This window comes from Phoca vitulina, unplaced genomic scaffold, assembly GCF_004348235.1.
Source record: "Phoca vitulina isolate PV1807 unplaced genomic scaffold, GSC_HSeal_1.0 scaffold7, whole genome shotgun sequence".
In the NCBI taxonomy this organism is placed as follows: domain Eukaryota; kingdom Metazoa; phylum Chordata; class Mammalia; order Carnivora; family Phocidae; genus Phoca; species Phoca vitulina.
This window is the reverse complement of record NW_022589710.1, coordinates 45143124-45167200: the sequence shown is the minus strand read 5'-3', so window position 1 is coordinate 45167200 and position 24077 is coordinate 45143124. Positions and strand designations below refer to the sequence as shown.

The 24077-nt window shown below is 37.9% G+C and overlaps 2 protein-coding genes across 5 annotated transcripts in view; one reads left to right on the top strand and one right to left on the bottom strand.

Moving 5' to 3' along the window:
* Positions 1 to 2368: 2368 nt before the first annotated feature.
* On the bottom strand, positions 2369 to 20539 carry FCF1 (FCF1 rRNA-processing protein). 2 transcript variants are annotated; one of them, XM_032405581.1, is made up of 8 exons: positions 20467 to 20539; positions 20087 to 20154; positions 18531 to 18602; positions 17780 to 17928; positions 10977 to 11049; positions 6437 to 6524; positions 5159 to 5253; positions 2369 to 4447 (listed from the first exon to the last, which is right to left on the bottom strand). In XM_032405581.1, the coding sequence occupies exons 1-8, from the start codon at positions 20467 to 20469 to the stop codon at positions 4399 to 4401; spliced, it is 597 nt and encodes a 198-aa protein (XP_032261472.1). In that variant the 5' UTR covers positions 20470 to 20539; the 3' UTR covers positions 2369 to 4398. The 2 variants fall into 2 exon arrangements, with proteins under 2 accessions (XP_032261472.1, XP_032261473.1); XM_032405582.1 differs by lacking the exon at positions 20467 to 20539 and adding an exon at positions 20310 to 20460 and having other exon boundaries at positions 4176 to 4447.
* Positions 20540 to 20572: 33 nt separating this feature from the next.
* Positions 20573 to 24077, top strand: part of AREL1 (apoptosis resistant E3 ubiquitin protein ligase 1) — a 41445-nt gene continuing 37940 nt past the window's right edge. For all 3 annotated transcript variants that reach the window (XM_032405580.1, XM_032405578.1, XM_032405577.1), the window contains exon 1: positions 20573 to 20723. The gene's annotated coding sequence lies outside the window, so the exon portion shown is untranslated. The remainder of the gene's footprint in view (positions 20724 to 24077) is intronic.

Genomic DNA, 24077 nt, shown 5'->3' with positions numbered 1-24077 from the left:
TTTTTGTGTCTGGCCTCTTTTGCTCAACTTGATTTTAAGATTCATCTATGTTGCTGTATCAGTTCTTTTCTTTTATTGCTAAATAGTATTCAATTGTGTGAATGCACCACAATTTATCCATTTACTTGTCCATAGATACTTGGGTTGTTTCCAGTTTTTATCTTTTATGAATAAAGATAATATAAACACTGGTGTACAAGTCTTTGTGTGAATATTGTTTTCATTTCTCTTGGACAGATTTCCTAGGAGTAGAATTACTGGGTTGTGCAGTAAGTGTATTTTCCTATCATGTCCAACTGTTCTGTGTCATTTTGTTTTAGGCGTGTTTTGTAATATCACACAGTCATAAGATTTAAAAAATATCCAACCTGTGCAGTTGTCTTTTTTTTTTAAGATTTTATTTATTTATTTGAGAGAGGGAGAGAGAGAGAACACACGAGCGGGGGAAGAGGCAGAGGCAGAGGGAGAAGCAGACTCGCCACTGAGCAGGGACCCTGATGTGGGACATGATCCCAGGACTCCTGGATCATGACCTGGGCCGAAGGCAGACGCTTAACCGACTGAGCCACCCAGGCACCCCTGTGCACTTGTCTTTTAATAAGAAAACTTATTTAGTCACATTCATCATGACTACTGTGCATTTGAACCTTTCTCTACCATCTTACTTTATGTTTTCTATTTACCATTATTTCTTCTTCCCTCCCCTCTTCTGCATTTTTTTTCTTTTTCCTTTTTCGATTTACAGATAGCAAAATATGCAAATCTCCAGTGATGCAGTTCATTGGGTTTTGACAAAACCTGTTTTGTTTTTTTGAGTTTTTTTTTAATGATTGAGTTCCCCTTTTCATTTCTTCTCTCTGTTGGTTGAGAAGACATATATCTTACATTAGTTAGGATTAAGTTTGACTATGCAATCTAAGTAAAAACCAGGTTGGCTTTTCCAAGGTATTGGCAGATATGATCACTCAGTTTCAAAGCATACATTACCTAACAGCAGTCCCACAGAAAAAGAGAACAACTTTCCAGTAAAAGCTCTGGTTAAGACTATTTGGCTTGAGTTTGATCTCCCAGGTTTGAAATAATCGCAATGGCAAAGGGAATAAGAATATTCTGATTGGTCTAACCAGGAAGATGAAACATCCATATTATGTGCTGGGGTAGGAGTGAGCCACAATCCAGTCCTATAACAATGGTTTTCTCTAAGAGGAATACTGTTAGCAGAGAAGGGAGGGTAGGAAAAGAATTATTTTCAGACCTTTTACTACCCATATATGTATATTACCATATAAACAGTTGTATAATTTTGTGGTTTAAAAAAAAGTAAAACAGGTATCACACCATACCTAATTGTTCTACGAGTTGCTTCTTTTTAACATTAGGTCAAGTAAGTAACATAGCTCTGATTATTATTAATTGTGGTAAAATATACATAAAATTTACCATTTTAGCCATTTTTAAGTGTATATAATTCAATATCATTAAGTACATTTACAGTGTTGTGCAACCAATCTCCACAAATCTTTTTGTCTTGGAAAACTGAAGCTCTATCCTCATTAAACTCCCCATTCCCCACTCCCTCCAGCCCCTGGGAACCACCTTTCTACCTTTTCTCTATGAATTCAGTTATTGTAGGTACTTCGTAAGTGGAATCATAGTATCTATCTTCTGGTCTTATTTCACTTACTCAAGGGTCATCTGTGTTGGAGCATGTGTCAGAATTTCCTTCCTTCTTAAGGCTGCATAGTATTCCATTGTTTGTATATACCAATTTTGGTTATTCGTTCATCTATTGATGGACACTTGGATTGCTTCCACCTCTTGGCTACTGTGAATAGTGCTGCTGTGAACATAGATGTGCAAATATCTCTTTAAGATCCTGAGTCGATTCTTTTGTATATACTCAGGAATGGAATTGCCAGATCATATGGTAATTCTATTTTTAATTCTTCCAGGAATCGCCATACTGTCTTCTCTAGTGACTGTACCATTTTACATTTCCAACAGTGCACAACAGTTCCAATTTCTCCATATCCTTGTCAATACTCATTATTTATTTAATCTTAATAGTAGCCATCTGAATAGGTATGCAGTGGTATCTCATTGTGATTCTGATTTGCATTTCCCTAATGATTAGTGATAGTAAGCATCTTTTTATGTGCTTGTTGGCCATCTGTATGTCTTCTTCAGAGAACCGTCTATTCAAGTCTTTTGCCCATTTTTAAATCTACTTCTTTTCAAATGCTCATGACATTCCACAGTATAGCTGACCCTTGAACAATATCGATTTGAACTGCATGGGTCCACTTATACATGGATTTTTTTTTATATACAGTATTAGAAATATTAGAAATATTTGCTCTTCCTTATGATTTTCTTAACCTTTTCTCTAGCTTATGTTATTATAAGAATACAGTGTATAATACATATAACATGCAAAATATGCATTAATTGTTTATGCTACCACTATGGCTTCCAATCATGAGTAGGTTATTAGTAAGTTTTTGGGGAGTCAAAAGTTATCCTCAGATTTTCAACTGTGTGGGGCATCAGTCCCCCAACCCTTGCATTGTTCAAGGGTTAACTGTAGAGATGTAACATAGTTAAGATTCTTTTGATGGGAATTTACATTCTTCTCAATTTTTCTCTATTATAAACAGTGGTGAAATAAGACGCTTCTAGATGCTTCCTTGTTCCCATGTGTGAATGTTTCTTTACACATTTATATTGTACTTATGCACTTACGTCACACTAACCATGTATATTAAAGAAAATCACCTGTATAAAGCTATAAATAACCCAAAAATAGAATTGGGCTCCTTGGGTATCTGTAATTTTTATTTTAATGTCTCTTGCCAAACTTCTGTCTAAAACGGTTATATCTATCTGCACTCTTCTCAGCACTGCATGACTACTCACTTCTTCATACCCTTGTTATATATATTGGAAGATCTTTTGGTCAGCCACTTGTCTTAATTTGGGGGGGCTGCCTTGCACAGAATCTGTAATTTTAATATAGTCACACTTACCAATCTTTTCTTTTATGGCTTTTACATTCTCCATCTTATTTAAGAATTCTATCCAAAGATTATAGGCATTCTGTGTTTTTTCTAAGACTTCCATAGCTTAAAAAAAAAAAGTTCAGATCTTTGATCCACTTGAAATGTATTCTTATGAAGGATATGAAGTAGGAATACAAAAACTTTTTTCAGATGGATAGCCAACTCCCCATTATGATACTATAATAATCACTGACATTTACTGAACAATAATTAAATTGTGTCATGTACTATTCGGTTTCATTCCATCTTACCAGGTTTGTTTTGAGAATTAGACAACACATTTTCAAGAGGGAGCAAGGAAGGCACCAAATGGTTACGTACTATGCCCAACTCATACAGATAGTAACTGGTGGAATCAGGATTCTAACCCCACTAAGAATTACTCCACACTATTTGGCCTTAAAATTTCCTTTTCCCACAGATTTGAAATACTATCTTGATAATATACCAACTTGCCATAAATATATCGATCTGTTTATGGACTTTCTATTCTACTTCAATGATCTATTTGTCTATTCTTACACTACCTCGTGACCATTTAAAATATCTGATCTTGTTATTCACCTTAATTAAAATTTTAATAAGCTCCTGTTGACCTCACAATCAAGTCCAAACCCTTTAGCATGTCATATAAGGCCCCCCCCGCAGCCATCTCCTACCCCTGGAGTCTCAGATGTGGGTACGATCTCTTTCCCCTATGTTCTAGTTAGAAAAACCTTCTAGTAGTTGTATGCACAGGCCAAGCAATCATTCCATGTTAACATCCATGTCTCTGTGCTTTTGTTCATATGCTTCCTATGCCTCATTTTCTTTACTTCATATACTGGGTAAGCACTTACTCATTTTTAAAGATTAACTCAAATATTACTACCTCTAGCCTTCCCTCCCTCCCCATTCTAACCAAGTAGAAAGAAATCATTCTTTTCTCACATACAGGTCTATTCCCTCATACTTTTAACCTGGCACCATTATATTACTATATTTATTCATATATATGTTTCTCTTTTCCCCTATAATAATACGAATGTCTTCAGGGCAAGACCCTACCTTATTAAGTACCTAACATAACCTTAATAAGTATTTGTTGAGTAAATCAATATAAAACAACAACCATCAAATTATATGAGCAATCATCTGATTTATAAAAAGATGCAACAATATTTAAAATGATACAAAATACCAATTTCAAAACATCAAAAAGTGAGTGTTTTTAACCATAGTCAGCTCATAACAGAGCAAATGGGTAAGAAGAATAATTCATGCTACAGCATACTGCTAATACGAACGGGCAACAGAAAAAGTTGGTAAAGGAAGGCAGAGGAACTCTATCTTTTAAGAATTAGAACCGAGGGGCTCCATAATCATCTGGCATCCGCTCAATGTTGTACCTGATCAGGACAAAAAATTAACACTGGTAAGAAAGGTGGATCCAGAACCCACCTAAAAACCCATCCTTTACTGACTGCAACACTTTCACCTCCCCACTATGAATCCTTTTTGTCAGTGGGAACATTTTAAAGGGATATCATAATGAATGATTTATAGCAAAATGCTGACTTTAATATCTTTATTCTTCAAAGTCAGAAAGTTAACAAGTTGAGGGAGCCAGGCACTAAGTCTAGGTAAGCCCAACTCCTCCCACTATATTGTGTTCTTCCCAGGTTGAAAAGCGAGACATTAATAGACTGAGCACTAACATGGGAACATCCAAGTAGGATAAAGATCAGTTTTTTGTTTTTTTTTTTAAATAAGCTTTGAGTTTCCCAGATAAGGTGCTGATCACATATACTAGGCTTTCAAAAAAAAAAGATATTTCTGGCCAAAAAGATTAGCTTAATTTCAAATACTGCTTTGTATTTAGAGCTACACATCTCTATTTCTTCTAGTAATCTTACTGTAGCATGAGAATGTCTGCCTCATTCCCAAATCGTAGTTTTATCTTTTGCCCTTGTTCTTGTTACTTTGTCTCATTTCTTCAAATATAACTATGTGAGCCTTTGATATAACAATTGCTTTCAAATCTTCCTATAACCTGACCTCATTTTTAATTGATATCAGCTATATACTTTTAATCGCTTCCCCCAAGAGATAGTTCTCACCTATGGTTAGAAATGTACATGATGGGAACTCCAGGGATCTTCCGGATCCTTCGTTTAAGGTCCCGGTCAACTGTGGCCACAATGTAACACTTGTGCTGTAAGAGACACCATTGAGTGTTCACACATTGAGTCTACTTAGTGATACTGAATAATGGTACACTGGCTAATCTAGAGAATTACTCATTTTCACAGTAATTAGCAAAGGAAAGGTTCTAACAATTTGTTGAGTACCTACTATGATCTAGGAGTTCATATTTATAAAACACATAACAAGTTGCCAAGAGGGAATGTAGCTCTAAGAATCTTAAGGGGGAGAAGATAGAAAAATTATTTAAAAGCTGCAAATTGTTTTTTGTCTCATAAGTGGAAGGGACTTTCACATTTAGGGCAGATGATTTCTTGGTTTGGGGAAACACCCCAAAAGACTCAATGCAAAGGCAGAGTAAATGCCTTAGACCGGAGGGCACAGCTTTTGCCTTTCCTGGAATCTCTGGGCTTGGGCCTACTCTGAGAGCTCCTAGGGGTGGAGGTAGGCTACTTCCTCAGCCATGAAGCCAGAATGGATCTCCAGGACAAGTCTGAGCCTAGGAGTTCTGAAAGCAGTACCATTTAGCTGCCAGCTGTATTATATTTTACTTCCAACATACCCCAATCTCCCATTCAATTTTGAAAAGAGTTGTAGCCTGGTGTCAGCTGTGCTGTGGGAAGTTAAGGCAAATGCTGTCTCCACCCATGGGATGGAGTGGCTAAAGGGATGGCAGTGTGGTCACCAGATGAAGATGATTATCCCCAGCAGAGGAGGCTCCAGTAAGGGCAATCAATGGCAGAAGTTCTTGTGGTGCTTGACAAGGAGGCCAGAACAGAAAAATCAAAAACCTAGTTATTCCAGGTACTTGTAAGACAGCATCCTGGGACACTCAGATGTAAGTGAGAAACACTTGCTTAGGCATGGTGGAGAGGAACAAAATTCCTGCATGGGGGGAATAATGGAAATGGATGATTTCTGATTCACAGGGAGGTGAAACCTGATATTATATGTATACTCACTCACTTAAAGCATTTTATAGAGATGATTGGTGGAATAAAGAATCAGTAAGTGCCCCAAATCACATACCCAATTAAATGCAGGTGCTGAGATTTGAAATCCATGTCTCCTCCCCAAGCCTGTGATTTTCCCATTACAGTCAGAGTATACATTTCCAATCCACTTCCTCAAGTAAATAAGGGCACCTACGCTTCCTGTGAAGCACAAAGTCAACATTTAAAAACTGATGATACCTGAGTTACTCTCTGTACTAAGCAGTCATCTGCATAGGTTCCTTTGTGTGTGCATGGTAATCGTTCAAATCTTGGATCCTTGGCAATCCTAAAGGGTTACAAAACTGGATTAACAACAATTCAGGCAATTGGATAACTTTCTGACTCTTTATCTGTGAAATAAGAGTGACTTGATCTATGTAGAGATTTTAAGGCACCTCTCACCTCCTGCAACTTATCTTCTAATTGGAAAGACAACTGAGAGAAGCTGGTGTGCCTTAGGTCATGTAATCTTCACAGAACTTTGAATTACGTTTCCATTTTACAAACGAGGAAGCAGATTCAGAGAGATTAATTAACTTGTTCTAAGTACACAGGTGGGAAAAGCCAGGATTCAAAACCAAACAATTTTAACCTAACCATTTCACTTTTAGAAGCTGTCTTACACAAATGTGCAAGAATATAGGCACAAGGATGGCCACTACAGAACACTTTATAATAGTGAAAAACTGCAGATAGTCTGAATATCCATCAGCAAGGTAAAAGTTAAATATATTTTGATGCCCACCCTGTTTAAAAAAAAAAAAACAACACGAGACAGAGCTATCTGTACCAACATGGAAGGCTTGTTGAATAAACAAACTCAAAAAAATTCAAACTGTTGAATAAAAAAAGTCACTGAACAATATACATATATGATTCAATTAAGGAAATACAAATCTCTTTCACTGTCTTTCTCTACACTTGCATTTGCTTAGAAAAAAGGTCTGGAAAAACATATACTAATTATACACTAACCCTTCTCGGTTGTTACCATTAGGGTGGAAGAATGGACAAAGTGTGAATATGCCGGGGGACTTCTACTTTTTATTGTATATACATGTTTATATTGTTTGCCATAAATAAATCAAACATGTTATTTTCATACAAATTTGAAAAAAGAAAAACCCCAAGTCTGTGATTCCCAGAACCATGTTCTTCCTATTACATAATGATGAGTAACAAACTGAATAAAACTACAAGGCAGCACATAGGTACCAAGTGCAAGAAAAATATTCCATATTGCAGTAGTTCAGAGCTAAGTCACTGTGAATTTGGTATACTTAAAAAAAATTATATGAAGATTAAATAAAATAAAGACGAAAGAATATTCCACGCAAAGTGAGGGCAGGCATGTTCCAAACAGGGCACCAACCATCTATAAAACGGTTCATTGGTGTTCAGGGAAGAGCAAGCACATCTTTGGTAGGGAGAGAGTGTTTGTGCAGAGGAGAGTGAAACAGGGCTGGGAAGACAGAACTTTCTGCAGTGATACTGCCAAATTGCTCTCCAAAGTGTCCACTTTACATCCTTATCTGTTGAATATGAGAATTCCCACTGGTCTCCAGTCCCAACTATTCATGGCATTGTTAAGTAGACTTTTCAATTCTTGCCAATCTGCTGGGTATGAAATGATATCTCCTTGTGAATTTAAAGATTTTGTCTTTTTCTTATGGATTTGTAGTTTTTATGTATTTTGAAAATAAACCCTTTGTTGATTATATGCATTACTAGTATCTTCTATCTGTGACTTATTGTTTTGCTTTGTTTATGCTGTCTTTTGTTATAAAGTAATATTCAATTTTTTTTTTTTTTAAAGATTTTATTTATTTATTTGACAGAGAGAGAGCGCAAGAGAGCACAAACAGGGGGAGGGTCAGAGGTAGAGGGAGAAGGAGACTCCCTGCTAAGTAGGGAGCCCTAAAAGGGGCTCGATCCCAGGACCCTGAGATCATACCTGAGCCCAAGGCAGATGCTTAACCGACTGAAGCTACCCAGGTGTCCCAGTATTCGATTTCAATATAGTCAGATTGATTAGTTTTCCATTATGGTTTGGACTTCTTCAGAAAGCCCTGCCCACTCCAAAATCACTAAGATAGTCTCTATATTTTCTATAAAAGTCTAGATACTTAATCTACCTGGAACTGATTTTTGTGAAAGAGGTAAGAATCCAGTTTTGTTTCTTTCCACAGTGATAATCAATATTTTAATAGTTTATCACTTTCCCATTCAGCTAAACAGTGCTACCACTCTTATACATTGGGTTCCCATTTTTCTTCGCCTTTAAAAAAACTAGCTTTATTAGGTATAAATGAAATATAATAAAATTCACTGATAGTACGTGTAAAATTTGACGAGTTTTGACAAATTTATATATCCATGTCCCTATCTCCATAATTGAGATATAGAACATTCCTGTCACTACAAAAAGTTCCTTGTGTCCCTTTGCAGTTAATCCACTTTTCTCATGCTCAGCTCCAGTTAACCACTATATTCTATTAATCTAGTTTTGCCTTTTCTGGAATTTCATATAAATGGAATCACACTTCTGGAGTGATGGAAATGTTCTATTTCATGACTATGATGGTGGTTCCATAACTGTACACATTTGCCAAGCCCAGCAAATTATACAATTAAACTTGGTGAATTTTACAGTACCTAATTTATAACTTAAAAGGTGACACACAAAGAGACGCACAAATTCACTGGTACATCTTGGACCTTGATTGAATCTTTTACCCATGCATGATTTTGTAATATTCATTGATCATTTGGAAAATACCAACTCATTGAATCACACAAATCTTCCCAAATATTAACACATTTCATTATACAATACCAAAAAAATCATACTCAGTATCTTCAGTGGTCTCAACAGAAAGGTCTTTAGTATTGGGAATGTGATAAGCTCATGATTTTTCAAAACTCCAATTTTCAGTGCTCGCTTCGGCAGCACATATACTCAAAACTCTAATTTTCACTTGAAAGCTTGAATTTTATCATTGGCAACTAATACCGTTAAGTTGTTTTCCTTGAAGTAACAGATTCACTGCATTAATTTTTGAGAAACTATCTGCAAAATATAGTCTGAAAAATCAGTGTTTGTCAGTTATTCTTCACATAAAAATGATATTCCATGAAAAAGCAGCTGGTTTGGCTCACAACTCAAACAAGCACAAATGCTTTTCACTAAGGCAAGCTTGACTCTTTGGGTATGCAACAGAAATGCTGTAGGTATATTTTACACTTCATCACAAGGAATACCGACGTGTACTCTAGGGTCGAAATTTAACAAAGTCAACAAATTCTACTGCTTCATCAAGGATATTCTTAAGGGACTCTGTTTTGGGGCTTTTTTTTGAAGATTTTATTTTATTTTATTTATTTATTTAAAAAAAAATTTTTTTTTTGAAGATTTTATTTATTTATTTGACAGACAGAGACACAGTGAGAGAGGGAACACAAGCAGGGGGAGTGGGAGAGGGAGAAGCAGGCTCCCCTCTGAGCAGGGAGCCCAACGCAGGGCTCGGTCCCAGGACCCTGAGATCATGACCTGAGCCAAAGGCAGACGCTTAACGACTGAGCCACCCAGGTGCCCCTAAGATTTTATTTTATTTTATTTTTTTTTTTTAAAGATTTTTTATTTATTTATTTGAGAGAGAGAGAATGAGAGAGAGCAAGCACATGAGAGGGGGGAGGGTCAGAGGGAGAAGCAGACTCCCTGCTGAGCAGGGAGCCCGATGCGGGACTCGATCCAGGGACTCCAGGATCATGACCTGAGCCGAAGGCAGTCGCTTAACCAACTGAGCCACCCAGGCGCCCCAAGATTTTATTTTTTTAAGTAATCTCTAAAACACCCAATTTAGGGCTCAAATTTATAATCCTGAGATCAAAAGTTGCATGCTCTACCGACTGAGCCAGCCAGGCACCCCTGCATTGTTTTTGTTTTTTGTTTTTAACTGCCAGTGAGTGGCAGTGAAGAATACGAAGTCTACTAACATTATTTGGGTCCACTGTCTTGATTGGTACTAAGGCACCAGCATTTCTGCCATCAGTATAAATGTCAGCACAGTGACAAAGACCGTTACGTCTTGATATTATTATGAAAATAGTTTTGTTAAGCTCCCTGCAAAGATCTCCGTTCTCCTATGGGTCGATGGACCATACTTTGGGAACCACTACTTTTAATTCAAGTGTACTTTCTAGAGTAAGCTCAAAACTCAGAATGTGAATCCTTTAAGTGTGAGATTCTAAAAGAGATATCTAGATAACTAATAAAAAGACACCTTCTAATTGGAAATCTAGAGGAACTTAAAAGGAGGCCTACAAGACCAATATGACTACCTAACTTCATTCACAAAACTTCAGCTTAGGGGTGCCTAGGTGGCTCAGTCGGTTAAGTGTCTGACTTCAGCTCAGGTCATGATCTTGGGCTCCTGGGATAGAGCCCCAGAGACCGGCCAGCTTCCTGCTCAGGGGGGAGCCTGCTTCTCCCTCTCCTCTGCCCACTGCTGCCCCCCCTCCGCCCCGGCTCATGCTCTTTCTCACATAAATAAATAAAATCTTTAAAAAAAAAATTTCAGCTTAAAATTCTTTAACCTTCAAATGTTTGCTTTCTTGATCATAAATAGTTAACTAGTTTTTTATATTTAAACTAATTATCCAAGAAATCACACAGCAAATAGATGAAGGAGGATCAAAAGAATCTTCAGTATACCAATCTAGACTAGCTCCTTCCTACCTTAGAGCCACTCGATACTTTTGCCCCAGTTTCTCAATTTCAGCCATTACACAGTCAGTTATACAAGGGATACCTGCCAGGAAAAAAAAATACATATTAATAACAGAACCTGTAAAGAAACTTTGGTTTTACTCTCTAAATTATATCCCACTGAGAGTCTTTAAAAGACCCATGAGGCTTCTGGAATGACAGAATAACACACTGAAATGAACAATGAGAACTAGAGGTGAATAAAATCCGTTTTGATGAGGAGACTAGAGAACCGAACGGTCCCAACCCCACACTACAGATTCATAAAGTGTCATGAATGTGCCTGGGGGAAAAAAATTAAGCTAGATCCCTGTCATTCTTTCTATATTAAAATAAATTCTAGATGGAAAAAAATTTAAATATGAACTAAAAGAAACCATGCAATTAATCAGAAAATGTAAATTTGATCACATAAAAACAAAACACTTCTGTTTGACAGCTATCAAAGTCATATTAAAATACAAATAAACTAGGAAAAATATTTCTACACATTCATCAAGGGGCGAATTTCCTTAAAATACAAAGAGTTTCTAATGATAGCTTAAGTTATGTGCTATTTGCCAGACACTGGGCCAAGCACTTTATGAGGATAGCTCACTTCATATTCAGAATAATTTCTATCAGGTAGCATTGTTATTATTATCATCCCCATTTTATAGATCAGGAACCTAAGGCACAAAGAAATAAGTAGAAGCAAATGGTGAAGCCGAGATTTGAACGGAGACAGTCAGGCTATAGACTTTTTTTGTTTGTTTTTTTAGTTTTATTTTATTATGTTATGTTAATCACCATACATCATTAGTTTTTTTTTTTTTTTTTTTTTTTTAAAGATTTTATTTATTTATTTGAGACAGAGAGAATGAGAGAGAGAGAGCACATGAGAGGGGGGAGGGGCAGAGGGAGAAGCAGACCCCCTGCCGAGCAGGGAGCCCGATGCGGGACTCGATCCCGGGACTCCAGGATCATGACCTGAGCCGAAGGCAGTCGCTTAACCAACTGAGCCACCCAGGCGCCCACATCATTAGTTTTTGATGTAGTGTTCCATGATTCATTGTTTGCGTATAACACCCAGTGCTCCATTCAATACGTGCCCTCTTTAATACCCATCACCAGGCTAACCCATTCCCCCACCCCCCTCCCCTCTAGAACCCTCAGTTTGTTTCTCAGAGTCCATAGTATAGACTGGATTCTTAACCACCATGCTACATTTCAGTTCATACACTTCAGGTCATAGAGGAAGACACACAATGGTCAATGAGCATAAGCGTGCTCAATCTCACTCCTAATTAAAGAGCTATAAATTGAAACAATATTTCATTTTCTACCTATTAGAGCGGCAAAGATTAAACAAGGAAAATACCCAATACTGAGGAAACAGGTATTCTCACACTAAGTAGGTGTAAAAATGTGTATCACTATTTTAGGGCAATTTTGCAATACCTGTTAAAATAAGAAAATATACATACCCCTTGATATTGTAATACAGCTTCTGGAAATGTATCCTAAAGAATTACTCTACCCTAACAGAGACATATTCACATAGATATTCACTAAAACAGCCTTATTTATAATAAGGTAAAAACTGCAAGTAATCCAAAATATCTAATAGGATATCGACCTTTAAAAATCATATAAATACTATGTAAACTAAAAAAAAGAATGAGGTCCACTATATATACTGACACAGCAAAACGTTCAAGATATATTTGTTCAAGGGGCACCTGGGTGGCTCAGCTGGTTAAACGTCTGCCTTTGGCTCAGGTCCTGGGATGGAGCCCTACGTAAGGCTTCCTGCTCAGCAGGAGTCTGCTTCTCCTTCCTTCTGCTCTCCCATCCCCCACCCCAGCTCGTGTGTGCACACGCTCTCTCTCTCTCAAATAAGTAAAAAACCGTTAAAAAAAAGATATATTTGTTATTTGTTCAATGTAAAAAGTAAGAAAAAATGGATGAGTAATCTAGCCACACAATGGAATATTATTTGGTAATGAAAAGAAGTATGTACTGATACATGCTTTAACACAGACAAGCCTTGAAAACATGCTAAATGGAAGAGGACAAAATATTATATGATCTCACTTTAATGAAATGTCCAAAATAGGCAAATCTATAGAGACAGACTGCAAATTAGTGGTTGTCTAGGGAGGGAAATGGGAAAGGTTGGGGATGATGGTTAAGGGGTTCAGAGTTTCTTTTTGGATAATAAAATATTCTAAAATTGACTTTGAATATGCTAAAAGCCATTGAATCATACACTTTAAATGGTATGTGAATTATATCTCAGAGCTGTTAAAAAAGGCACAAAGACAAATAGTAAATAATCTATGATCCATTTTCATTAATAAAATAAACAAAAATAACCTATAATTCACAGAGATTGTATACGAAGTTTTAGAAGGGCACCTGGGTGACTCAGTCAGTTAAGGATCTAACCCTAGATTTCAGCTCAGGCCTTGATCTCAGGATCATGAGTTCAAGTCCCACAATGGGCTCCGCAATGGGCTCCACGCTGGGTGTGGAGCCTATTAAAAAAACATAAAAAATAAATAAAATAAAAATAAAAACTGTCCCTCTCTGGGGAAAGGCATTATAGGGAGCTTTAATGTTTTTATGCTAGATTTTTTTTTTACAAGTACAGAAATATTTTTGAATGTGGACAAAGTTAAATTTTAAACTAAGTACAATGTCCAGAAGAAAAAGCAGTTGTAAAATGGAGATATGAAATCAGTAAGATCAGACAGTCATGGAATCAGAGGGCATTACGCACCTTAAGAGGATCAATTTCAGAGCCATGTAGCAGTAAAGCAAGCAAGGGCTTGCATCTGGAGCAGGAAAGTAGGCCCAGGAAGAGGACTATCAAGAAAGGGAAGGTAACAGGGAAGAGCACTCATGGGCAGAAAAGAAAGCTGATGGAAAGCTAACTATCCTCCCTTGTTGGAATATCAGGCAGAAATGGGACCAGGAGCTATGAAAAGGTCAAAGGGGCATCTTTAAGGGAAGAGGAAGATAAAGGTCTTCCTTCGGGTATAAAGGCAAGTGAGGAAAAATTAAATAGCTAGAGCTTAAAAACAGTTAAGGAGGGGCGCCTGGGTGGCTCAGTCTGTTAAGAGTCTGCCTTCAGCTCAGGTCATGATCCCAGGGTCCTGGGATCGAGCCCCGCATCGGGCTCCCTGCTCAGCTGAGAGCCTGCTTCTCCCTCTCCCTCTGCAGCTCCCCCTGCTTGTGCTCTCTCTCTCTCTCTCCCTGTCAAATAAATAAAATCTTTAAAAAAAAAAAAAAAAAAAAAAAACAGTTAAGGAATCTCCTAGGTAACTGAATTTGTACTGTACTTGAATGTTTCTTCAACCTTTCCTTTGAGGTATTATGTTACATAGAAGACTACAGAAAGTGGTATTTTCCTTAATAAGTTTTTATTTATTATTATTATTTTTTTTTTTAGAGAGGGAGAGAGGGGTGGAGAGGGAGAGAGAGAATCTTAAGCAGGTTCCACGTCCAGCATGGATCCCAAAACCAGGTTCGATCTCACAACCCTGAGATCATGACCTGAGCCAAAACCAAGAGTTGACGCTTAACTGCCTGAGCCACCAGTCAAGTTTGAGGTGCCCCAATAAGTTTGTTTTCAAAAAAGGCACAGTGAGACTTCAACAAATGGTGTTGGGGAAATTGGACAGCCACATGCAGAAGAATGAAACTGGACCATTTCCTTACACCACACACAAAAATAGACTCAAAATGGATGAAAGACCTAAATGTGAGACAGGAATCCATCAAAATCCTAGAGGAGAACACAGGCACCAACCTCTTCGACCTCAGCCGCAGCAACTTCTTCCTAGAAACATTGCCAAAGGCAAGGGAAGCAAGGGCAAAAATGAACTATTGGGACTTCATCAAGATAAAAAGCTTTTGTACAGCAAAGGAAACAGTCAACAAAACCAAAAGACAACGGACAGAATGGGAGAAGTATTTGCAAATGACATATCAGATAAAGGGCTAGTATCCAAAATCTATAAAGAACTTATCAAACTCAACACCCAAAGAACAAATAATCCAATCAAGAAATGGGCAGAAGACATGAATAGACATTTTTCCAAAGAAGACATCCAAATGGCCAACAGACACATGAAAAAGTGCTCAACATCACCCGGCATCAGGGAAATCCAAATCAAAACCTCAACGAGATACCACCTCACACCAGTCAGAATGGCTAAAATTAACAAGTCAGGAAACGACAGATATTGGCGAGGATGCGGAGAAAAGGGAACCCTCCTAGGCTGTTGGTAGGAATGCAAGTTGGTGCAGCCACTCAGGAAAACAGTATGGGGGTTCCTCAAAAAGTTGAAAATAGAGCTACCCTATGACCCACCAATTGCACTACTGGGTATTTATCCCAAAGATATATCTGAAGGGGTATATGCACCCCAATGTTTGCAGCAATGTCCACAATAGCCAAACTGTGGAAAGAGCCAAGATGTCCATCAACAGATGAATGGATAAAGAAGATGTGGTATATATATACAATGGAATATTATGCAGCCATCAAAAAAAAAACCCCAAAACCAAAATCTTGCCATTTGCAACAATGTGGATGGAACCAGAGGGTATTATGCTAAGCGAAATAAGTCAATCAGAGAAAGACAAGTATCATATGATCTCACTGATACGAGGAATTCTTAATCTCAGGAAACAAACTGAGAATTGCTGGAGTGGTGGGGGTGGGAGGGATGGGGTGGCTGGGTGATAGACACTGGGGAGGGTATGTGCTATGGTGAGCGCTGTGAATTGTGTAAGACTGATGAATCACAGACTTGTACCTCTGAAACAAATAATACATTATATGTTAAAAAAAAAAACCAAGTAGATAGTAGGATGGGAAAAATGAAGGGGGGTGGGAATCGGAGGGGGAGATGAACCATGAGAGACTATGGACTCTGAGAAACAAACTGAGGATTTTAAGAAGGGAGGAGGGTCAGGGGATGAGTTAGCCTGGTGATGCGTATTAAGGAGGGCATGTTCTGCATGGAGCACTGGGTGTTATATGCAAACAATGAATCATGGAACACTACATCAAAAAAAAAAAAAGAAAAGAAAAGGCACAGTGAGAGCATTTAGCTGTACACATTATAGCTGTCCTCCAAGGTATCCATATCTAGAAAAAGCACTCCTCTAGGATGAAAGCTTTCCTAAATGGTCACCATTTAGATAATAGTGATGGAACTATAGAGTCAAGGAAACAATTCACCTTCAAAGGGCCATGCCTGAACCCTCCATTGATTTCATTTATAAGTAGGTCACAGCATTCCTAGATAAGCAGCTAGCACACTTTACTTATAGTTATAAAAAAGACCATGGGAATACAAAAAGTCTACCAAAGTTTAGTGTCTTCCCTCATCCAAGGCCACCCTAGTCCGCTCTCACAGGCAGGTAGGGCCCCCAGTTCAGGTTATTCTTTATTATTCCTACAAGCTTAAAACAATTAAAGTTTTTTGTTTTTTTTTCTTTTTCAAAGATTTTATTTATTTGAGAGAGAGAGAGCACATGAGGGGGGGGAGGGTCAGAGGGAGAAGCAGGCTCCCCGCTGAGCCAGGAGCCCGATGTGGGACTCGATCCTGGGACTCCAGGATCATGACCTGAGCCGAAGGCAGTCGCCCAACCAACTGAGCCACCCAGGTGCCCAAAAAAATTAAAGTATTACATATACGTAGCTTAAAAAGAAATATGGAAAAGTCTGTATGAAAAAATTACTGTTCCTTGATCCTTTCCCACCCACCAATTCTGATCCTTACAGACCACTATTTTACTTCATTAGCTGTTTTTCTCATTTGGTGGTTACCTTCATATATTGATATAATAAACTTATACACTTTTATATTTATTGATTTTATGGCATTTAAAGAATTTAGGTCTCTTACTCATCACATTTCTTAGCCCATCTTCCAAACTTATTAGTTTCAATAAATCAATAAACAACATTTACGTTACTATCACTCTATAAATGTTCATTAGATAGCATCCTTTAAAAATTAAAGGACGTGCAAATTTTTTCCTTTGATTTATTCTTTATGGCAAGGTATAAGTCTAGTTTTCATTTGTACCTTTAACTAGATGATTGGAAAAAATATAAATGTAAATCCACCACAAAATGCAACAGATCTCATTATTAGGAAGTGATTCCCTTGTACATGGCCTAGATTTTCTTCTTCTTACTCATGGTAGTGAAGGAAGATCACTTGAAGGAGGGGACACCCAAACACAAGAGAAAGCTACTAATGGTAAACTGCATACCTAGGTGGAAATAAACTACATCTGGTCCTTTGTGGTGCAAATAAATACGAAACTGAATAAACTTAAGATGTTAAGCAGCATCACTTCTAGTTCTGTGACCATAAATAGCAAAATATCTTATTTAGCTTTTCCACAATGGAGTGAAATGGAAAATGTTTCCTCCTTAATGTAAAACAATTCTGAAAAATGTAATAAATTTTCATTTACCCAGAATTTTAAAATCCAGAATTCTAAAACAAAAAATGCCCACCCCATGTTCAAAATTGATGTCCACAACATCAAAGCAGGCTAAGTGTGTTCTGATTGTGAGGTTTAATTACTCCCAGTCACGTCTGCATTATATTTCAATTCACCGAAAATGGTCATTGCCACAGTGAGCAAATTAAATGACCAGAAATCCAACTAACTAGGACCCCACTCCCCTCTTTTCATGTATTTGGATAATTATAATTACTCTGTACAAATAACATGAAATGCAAAAGTATGATACTCACACTTGGCATACAGACAGTCCATCATTGACTGTACTAAGTCAAGTTTTGCTTTAATGGAAAAGTTGATAAAGTTGGTATCAACCAGGATGTGGTAAGGTGGGCCCAGCTGTGTGTTATATTGGAAGAATAAGCAGGAAGGATGTTGGGGGCTGAAGGAAGAAGATACAAAACACAAAGTAATGTCTACATTGATGCTTTGATATCAACAATGCAAATGAAGTTCTGCTTCGAACTGTTTGCTATAGATTAAGCTCCTTTTTCCTTATTCATTGGAAATAAATCCTAATAAATCCTGTGACGAAATATCCATTACCAATCTAGGGCAAAATGAGATAATAAAGAAAATATGATAAGGTTTCATAAAATTAAGTGTATTTATTTAAAAGGAATGACCTTTATCCTGAAATTTTGTCCTCACTATTTTTGGTGAAACATTCTTTCATCAAATGCTGATCTGTTAAACAGTGACAACTGTTTCTTTTGAAAGATCTTGGCAAAGAAGAAAAATTAATAATTCTAGATCTGATCCCTAAGATTTTAGGGGAAATTTCACTGCTTCATGAAATCCAAAAACTTTCGAACTACTGGAATGGATACATGCTCACTAATATCACTTTCATTTGCATAGTTGTGCCAGACTTACAGATGGCTTACAAAACAGCTTAGGGAAAGCCCGGATTTCTAAGACTTCTATGGTTCTGAAATATCTCTTCTACGTTTAAAGGAAAACTTGAAATTTTTGATTACTCACACTTCTCTTTCCTTGAGTGCACTGGGATCTTTCTTTTCTTTCTTTTTAGGTTTTAATCTGTCCTTCTCTTTACTAGGAAAAAAGAAAGTAAATTAAATGCAAAAGAAAAAAATCACTGCAGTTATAATCTCATTCAACATGTAAAGTTTCTTTCTTCTTTCTTCTTTTTTTTTGCTTACAGAGGAAATCCTATTTTGTGATTTTTTCATGTTAATATCCATAGCACAGATAATTGCGTGGGAAGTAGGCTGAAAGTAACTAATCAGTTAAACATAATGAAATTTAAGAATCTCTAGCCAATAATCCATAAAAATTGTTAATGGGGGGGGACGCCTGGGTGGCTCATTCAGTTGAGCATCTGTCTTCAGGTCAGGTCATGATCCCAGGGTCCTAGGATTGAGTCCCGCATTGGGCTCCCTGCTCAGTGGGGAGTCTGCTTCTCCCTCTGCCTGCTGCTCCCCTGCTTGTGCTCTCTCTGACAAATAAACAAAATCTAAAAAAAAAAAAAATTGTTAATGGGTAAATAAAAGTTATACTGTCATTTCTTTGTCAGAAGCTCTTTGTATCAAGGATCAAAATCCACTTCAATGCGGTGAAGAAACAGGCTGACATTTATCTTCTGAAGACTCAAATGTTCCAACAGTAGGGAGGAAAAAGGTTCCCCCATATGCCCCTTAAAAAAGGCTAAAATGTAAAAATACATACACAAAATTTAACCCTTAACTGGAAATAAAATATTATCAATGAGGCAAGTTCCCTAAAAATTACATAATACATACATACTAAATGCTGAGAATACAATTTAATAACTCTGAAGGCCATTCCTTTGTTCTAAGGTTATTAAACACAATGAAGACGAGTCTTTTTTCTTTTCTCTCTTTCCTTTCCTTCCTTCCTTTCTAAAGTAAGCTCTAGGCCCAAGGTGGGGCTTGCACTCACCACCCTAGATCAACAGTCTGATGCTCTACTGACTGAGCCAGCCAGGTGCCCCAAGACCAGTCCTTATTTCCTAACTTTGTTCTTCACTGAAGCAGGGAAGCTTACAATAGGGAATGTCATTTCACTCTCCCACAGTGGTTTAGATTCTTGTAAGATTTATAAAATGGGAGACATCTAGGTGTTTTCCCATTCTTTCTTTTAAAAGTATTTAAGTGGCAGGTGCTGGGGACACAAGACAAACATGGTCTCTGACCTCACCGTCTTTCAACAATTTTAACATTTTTTTCCCCTGGGGAATATAAGAAGTGTAATGGCAAAAACACAAAGATATTCCTACCTACCAAACTCCTAGGAGGCTTAAATGTGATATCGTAGATAAAATATATAAAAACGGTGGAAGAGAGCGAACACTTCAGTAATGTTTAATTTCCATCCCCTTCTCCAGAGTAATCGCTCAGCATCTAAGTGGCTGTTACACACTTGCCTACTATCCTATGCTATATAAAACCAAGACACAATAATTTTTAACGTAAACACAACATAATGACAAAACTTTTACTACTTGATGCCCTCTTAACTCTTATATCTTTGGGAATAGATTGATTCCGGATACTCACAGCCTCTGATCTCGGAGACTAAGCATTCGCTTCATGGTCGCATACTTTCTTGCTTTCTTTTGCTTCCCCTTGAAACAGAAATCTTAGAGTTAAAAGAATTGGAAATACATCGTATCTTCTTGAGTTCTTTCTCTTGTTTTGTCCACTCCCTTCCCTTCTTCCCTCAAATACCCAGCACCTCTTCTCCTCTGTGCCCCAAACTGGTCCTCCTGTCCCCACTCACTAGAGCACAGCAGGCAACGCTCGAGCAGTTTAAGAACTACAATCAGAATGAAAACAATTAAGGGTAATACAGAGGAAATTTGGCCAACGGCTGATGGGCTCAATCTGCTCCCCTAAAATGTGGTCTTACAAAGTCACTTCTCAAACCCTCCTCTCACCATGTTCACGCCGTGCTCTTGTTTCTTCCGGAATCACGAACCGCGCGACACTTCTGCGTCATCCAAATACTGCTTCCTGCAAAGGCTGGCCCGGAAGCGGAAGCCGCTTTGGGAAACGGAAAAGCTTGGAGCCGGTTCCCAGCTGGAGCCGAGATCCGTATTGGGGTCTCTGGGGGGAGGATCTTGGGCCAGGCTTGCGACGGGTGCTGCCGCCGCCGCTCCCGGCAGCAGAGCTGGGACTCCGCCGCGCTGCTCGGGTAACGAACGTTTCTCTCCTCTGCCTCTCTAGCCCGGGGCAGTGCAACGAGGACCTCCCTGCACCAGAGCTCCAGAGAGGCAGGACAGGGGTAGGGGGAACGGAATTCTGGGTTTTCCAGTAGTCTAGGGAAACACATTCTCCTCATCCCTCAGCGCTGAGGTGTCAGGTCTCTAGGGTGCAATTGGGAGGTTCTATTACCTACTCAGTTCTCCTACCTGACATGGTGCTTCGTGCAGCTATAGGTGGATGATTCTCACGATTCTCTCGAGTAAATGCCGTGTATTCGTCTCGGTGCAGAGAGGGATGAATCATCGTTTGAGGGCCTTCTTTAGACCATCTCTAGAAAACTGGGGCATAAGCTTGCATATGTTACTAGTTATCAAGCCAGGAAAATGGTGGGGGAATAATTGACATTTATTGGGAAGCCTTGGTGTGTCACCCTTAATGGAAAAGGGACGGTTTTTGAGAATAAGAAGGGAAAGAGAACTCATTTTTTTTTAGTAGCTTTTGTGTACTTCGGTGGTTCTTAGCCTTTCAGAGATCAGGTACCCCTTGAAGGTTTGTGGACAGCCAGAGACGATTCTTAAAAAAAAAAAAAAAAGAATGGGTACATACAACATTTGTCATACAATTGATGAGACTCAGAGACTCTGAAGCCCATCCGTGGACACTCAGTGTCTGTGAACGTAGGGTTAAGAACCCCTATCTTGTATACTGTACTTGGCACTTTAATTATATTATCTTCTTTGACCTTCACAGTAACTTAAGTGTCCTCCTTTTACATATAGGGAAGCTGAGGCTTGACTTTGTTCAGGGGTTTGTTCGGGTTTGATTTGATTCCAAAGCCTGTACTTACTGCACAAAACTGTCCTAGTGTTTGAAATCCAAAAAGGTTATTACGTTTAAAAAAAAAGCTGACATAAAACATGCATTGGTTAACATGAACTTTGGAGTCTGACTAATGGAATTAAACTCCTGCTCAGCCTCTTACTAGCTGTATGACATTGTGTGAATTAATCTATCTGTACTTCAGTTCGTTCATCTGTAAGGTGGAAATAATCTTAATAGTACCTGTCTTATAGGGATGTTATCAGGACTAAATGGATGAGAATGTGAAGTCCCTAGAACAGTGCCCACCACAAATAAACCCTATTAAAGAATTTTTTATTATTGTGTGTCTTTCAACATGTGGGGGCATTTGAATTTTATGTCAATTGTATTTTAATATAGTTGCTCTATTTTGGAACTTGAATGTGTTGATATCTCCAAGAACCTTATAAAGTTTTCAGTTCTTGAAAAGCTAAGTTGCAGGGTGACTTCTCAAGTTGACTTGTGTATAGACACATTTTTATTCCTTCTTCTCCTTTTTCTTTTTGGCTTGCAGGCATTTAGATAGCTTTGTAGTTCACATTATCTGACTTCATAGGCTTTGAATTTTTTATGTTGAAACAGTTTTATTATTGAACCATCTACAGATAACGTATGTGCCTTCTGCTTTACCCCATTTGCGGTCACTAGAAGTTCCTAATCTTTTTGAGACAGCTTGCGTGCAAGTTGCATTCATGGCTAGAGCTGAGAGCTACCACTTTTTCGATGCATTAGAACCTCTTGGTGATTAGGCAATAACCTTTTTAAGTAAACATGACCAGTTGTTTATTTTAAACATTTGGATGCTGACCAGTATTATAGGTAGGGTCAGAGGGAAAATTGCATATAATTAAATAGTTATCCGCATTTAAATTCAGCCGTTGACAGAAAAACACTCTCCTGCTAATGTGTACCATGAATTTTGGAATCCATGAACAATAGTAAATTTTTTAAAAAACAAGTAATTTGGAATAACTATTCTGAGAGTTTTCTTCTTTCCTTGTTTGTTAATACTTGAGAGGGAACTAAATTAGTGTAGAAACACTACAGGGAATGAGAACATACTTAGAAAAATGTTTTTGTTGAATTGTAATTTTATTGCAATCTGACATTCTTATAGTCTAAGATTAAAGGACGGAGATGCTTGATAGCATGTTTTGATGGTGATGGGAGGGGGGAGATGGTATTGCTTTGTGTTGGGTGGGGGCAGAAAGTAATTGCTTTTGATTACATACTTGTGAGCAAAAGAAATACTTCTAGTCCTTCTCAGCAGTCAAGAGGGTTGTTTTGTATTTTTCTGCAGTCTTGAAGAGAAAGAATTTTTTAAGGCATTCAACCCACAGTTTTGAACACATAATTGGGTTGGACTTCATTCCATTCACTAATTGGTCTTCCTTACCAATTGAAGTTAATAACAAATTTCTTTATAAAATTATGGATAATGAAAGATTCGTTTAAAACTCTTGTATTTCAATGTTAGAAAGTTAAAGGTAGATTGACTTTTGTGGCCATCAAGGGAAGAAAACTAATTCACAGATATTTTCTTCATTTCCAAGTTACAGTTTTTACACTTCTTTTTATGTCTCATGTGATGAGTTTTTTCCCCCAACATTAGTTGCTATGAATTATTTTTCAGTTAACTCGACTGCCTTCTAAATATGTAACGTGGTGTACAGCATGTTCTGTTCCTAAGGTGTTGATACCAAATGGCTTGTAAGATACCTCAGAGGTACTTACCGCTGCATGTTCACTCAGTCAGAAGGCATGTATTAAGGGCCCATTCTGTGTGTGTTACTCTTCAAAAGCTCAGGCCTGAATTGGGGATAGACTTGTGAACAGATAAATTATGGTGAGGTCGTCCAACAGAGGTATGCAAATTGAACTCTTTCATAGGAATTACTCTACTTGTTCATCTTTATGGAAGTGGTCCAGGTCAGAGTACTGTTGTGTAATATGTAATATTACAACATACCATATAACAAATAACACTTATGAGCTTAACAGATTCTAGTATATCATTTCACTTTTTAAATTACTTTAGTCATTAAATAGCTTAGGTTTAAATTTCAATTTATCTTTCTTTGGTTTCTTTTTCTTTGAAGGGTTCATGAATGTTTAGGCTTCATTAATATTCTTTTATATAGTAGTTTCAAACTTTTTTTTTTTCTGTTAAAGATTTTATTTATTTGACAGAGAGAGAGAGACAGTGAGAGAGGGAACACAAGCAGGGGGAGTGGGAGAGGGAGAAGCAGGCCTCCCACCAAGCAGGGAGCCTGATGCAGGGCTCGATCCCAGGACCCAAGCCAAAGGCAGTCGCTCGACTGACTGAGCCACCCAGGTGCCCCAGTTTTCAGACTTTTGAGGTTGTTTAGCCTTGTTGCACTTTGTGTGTGCACATGCATCTGTGGAGGGGGGCGTGCACACGCATGCTTGACGCCTTGGTATACTGTTATATCACCATGATGTTTTCCTGGTGGGACTCTTG

Bases quoted from the DNA above. Each gene is read 5' to 3' on its own strand.
- FCF1 (XM_032405581.1), bottom strand. The intron at 18,603-20,086 runs GTGAGTATCCGG...CTTTTTTCCTAG, and splicing joins AGTCTCCGAGATCAGAGGCT to TAAAGAGAAGGACAGATTAA. The intron at 5,254-6,436 runs GTATCATCAGTT...TGTCTCTTACAG, and splicing joins TAGTACAGAGAGTAACTCAG to CACAAGTGTTACATTGTGGC.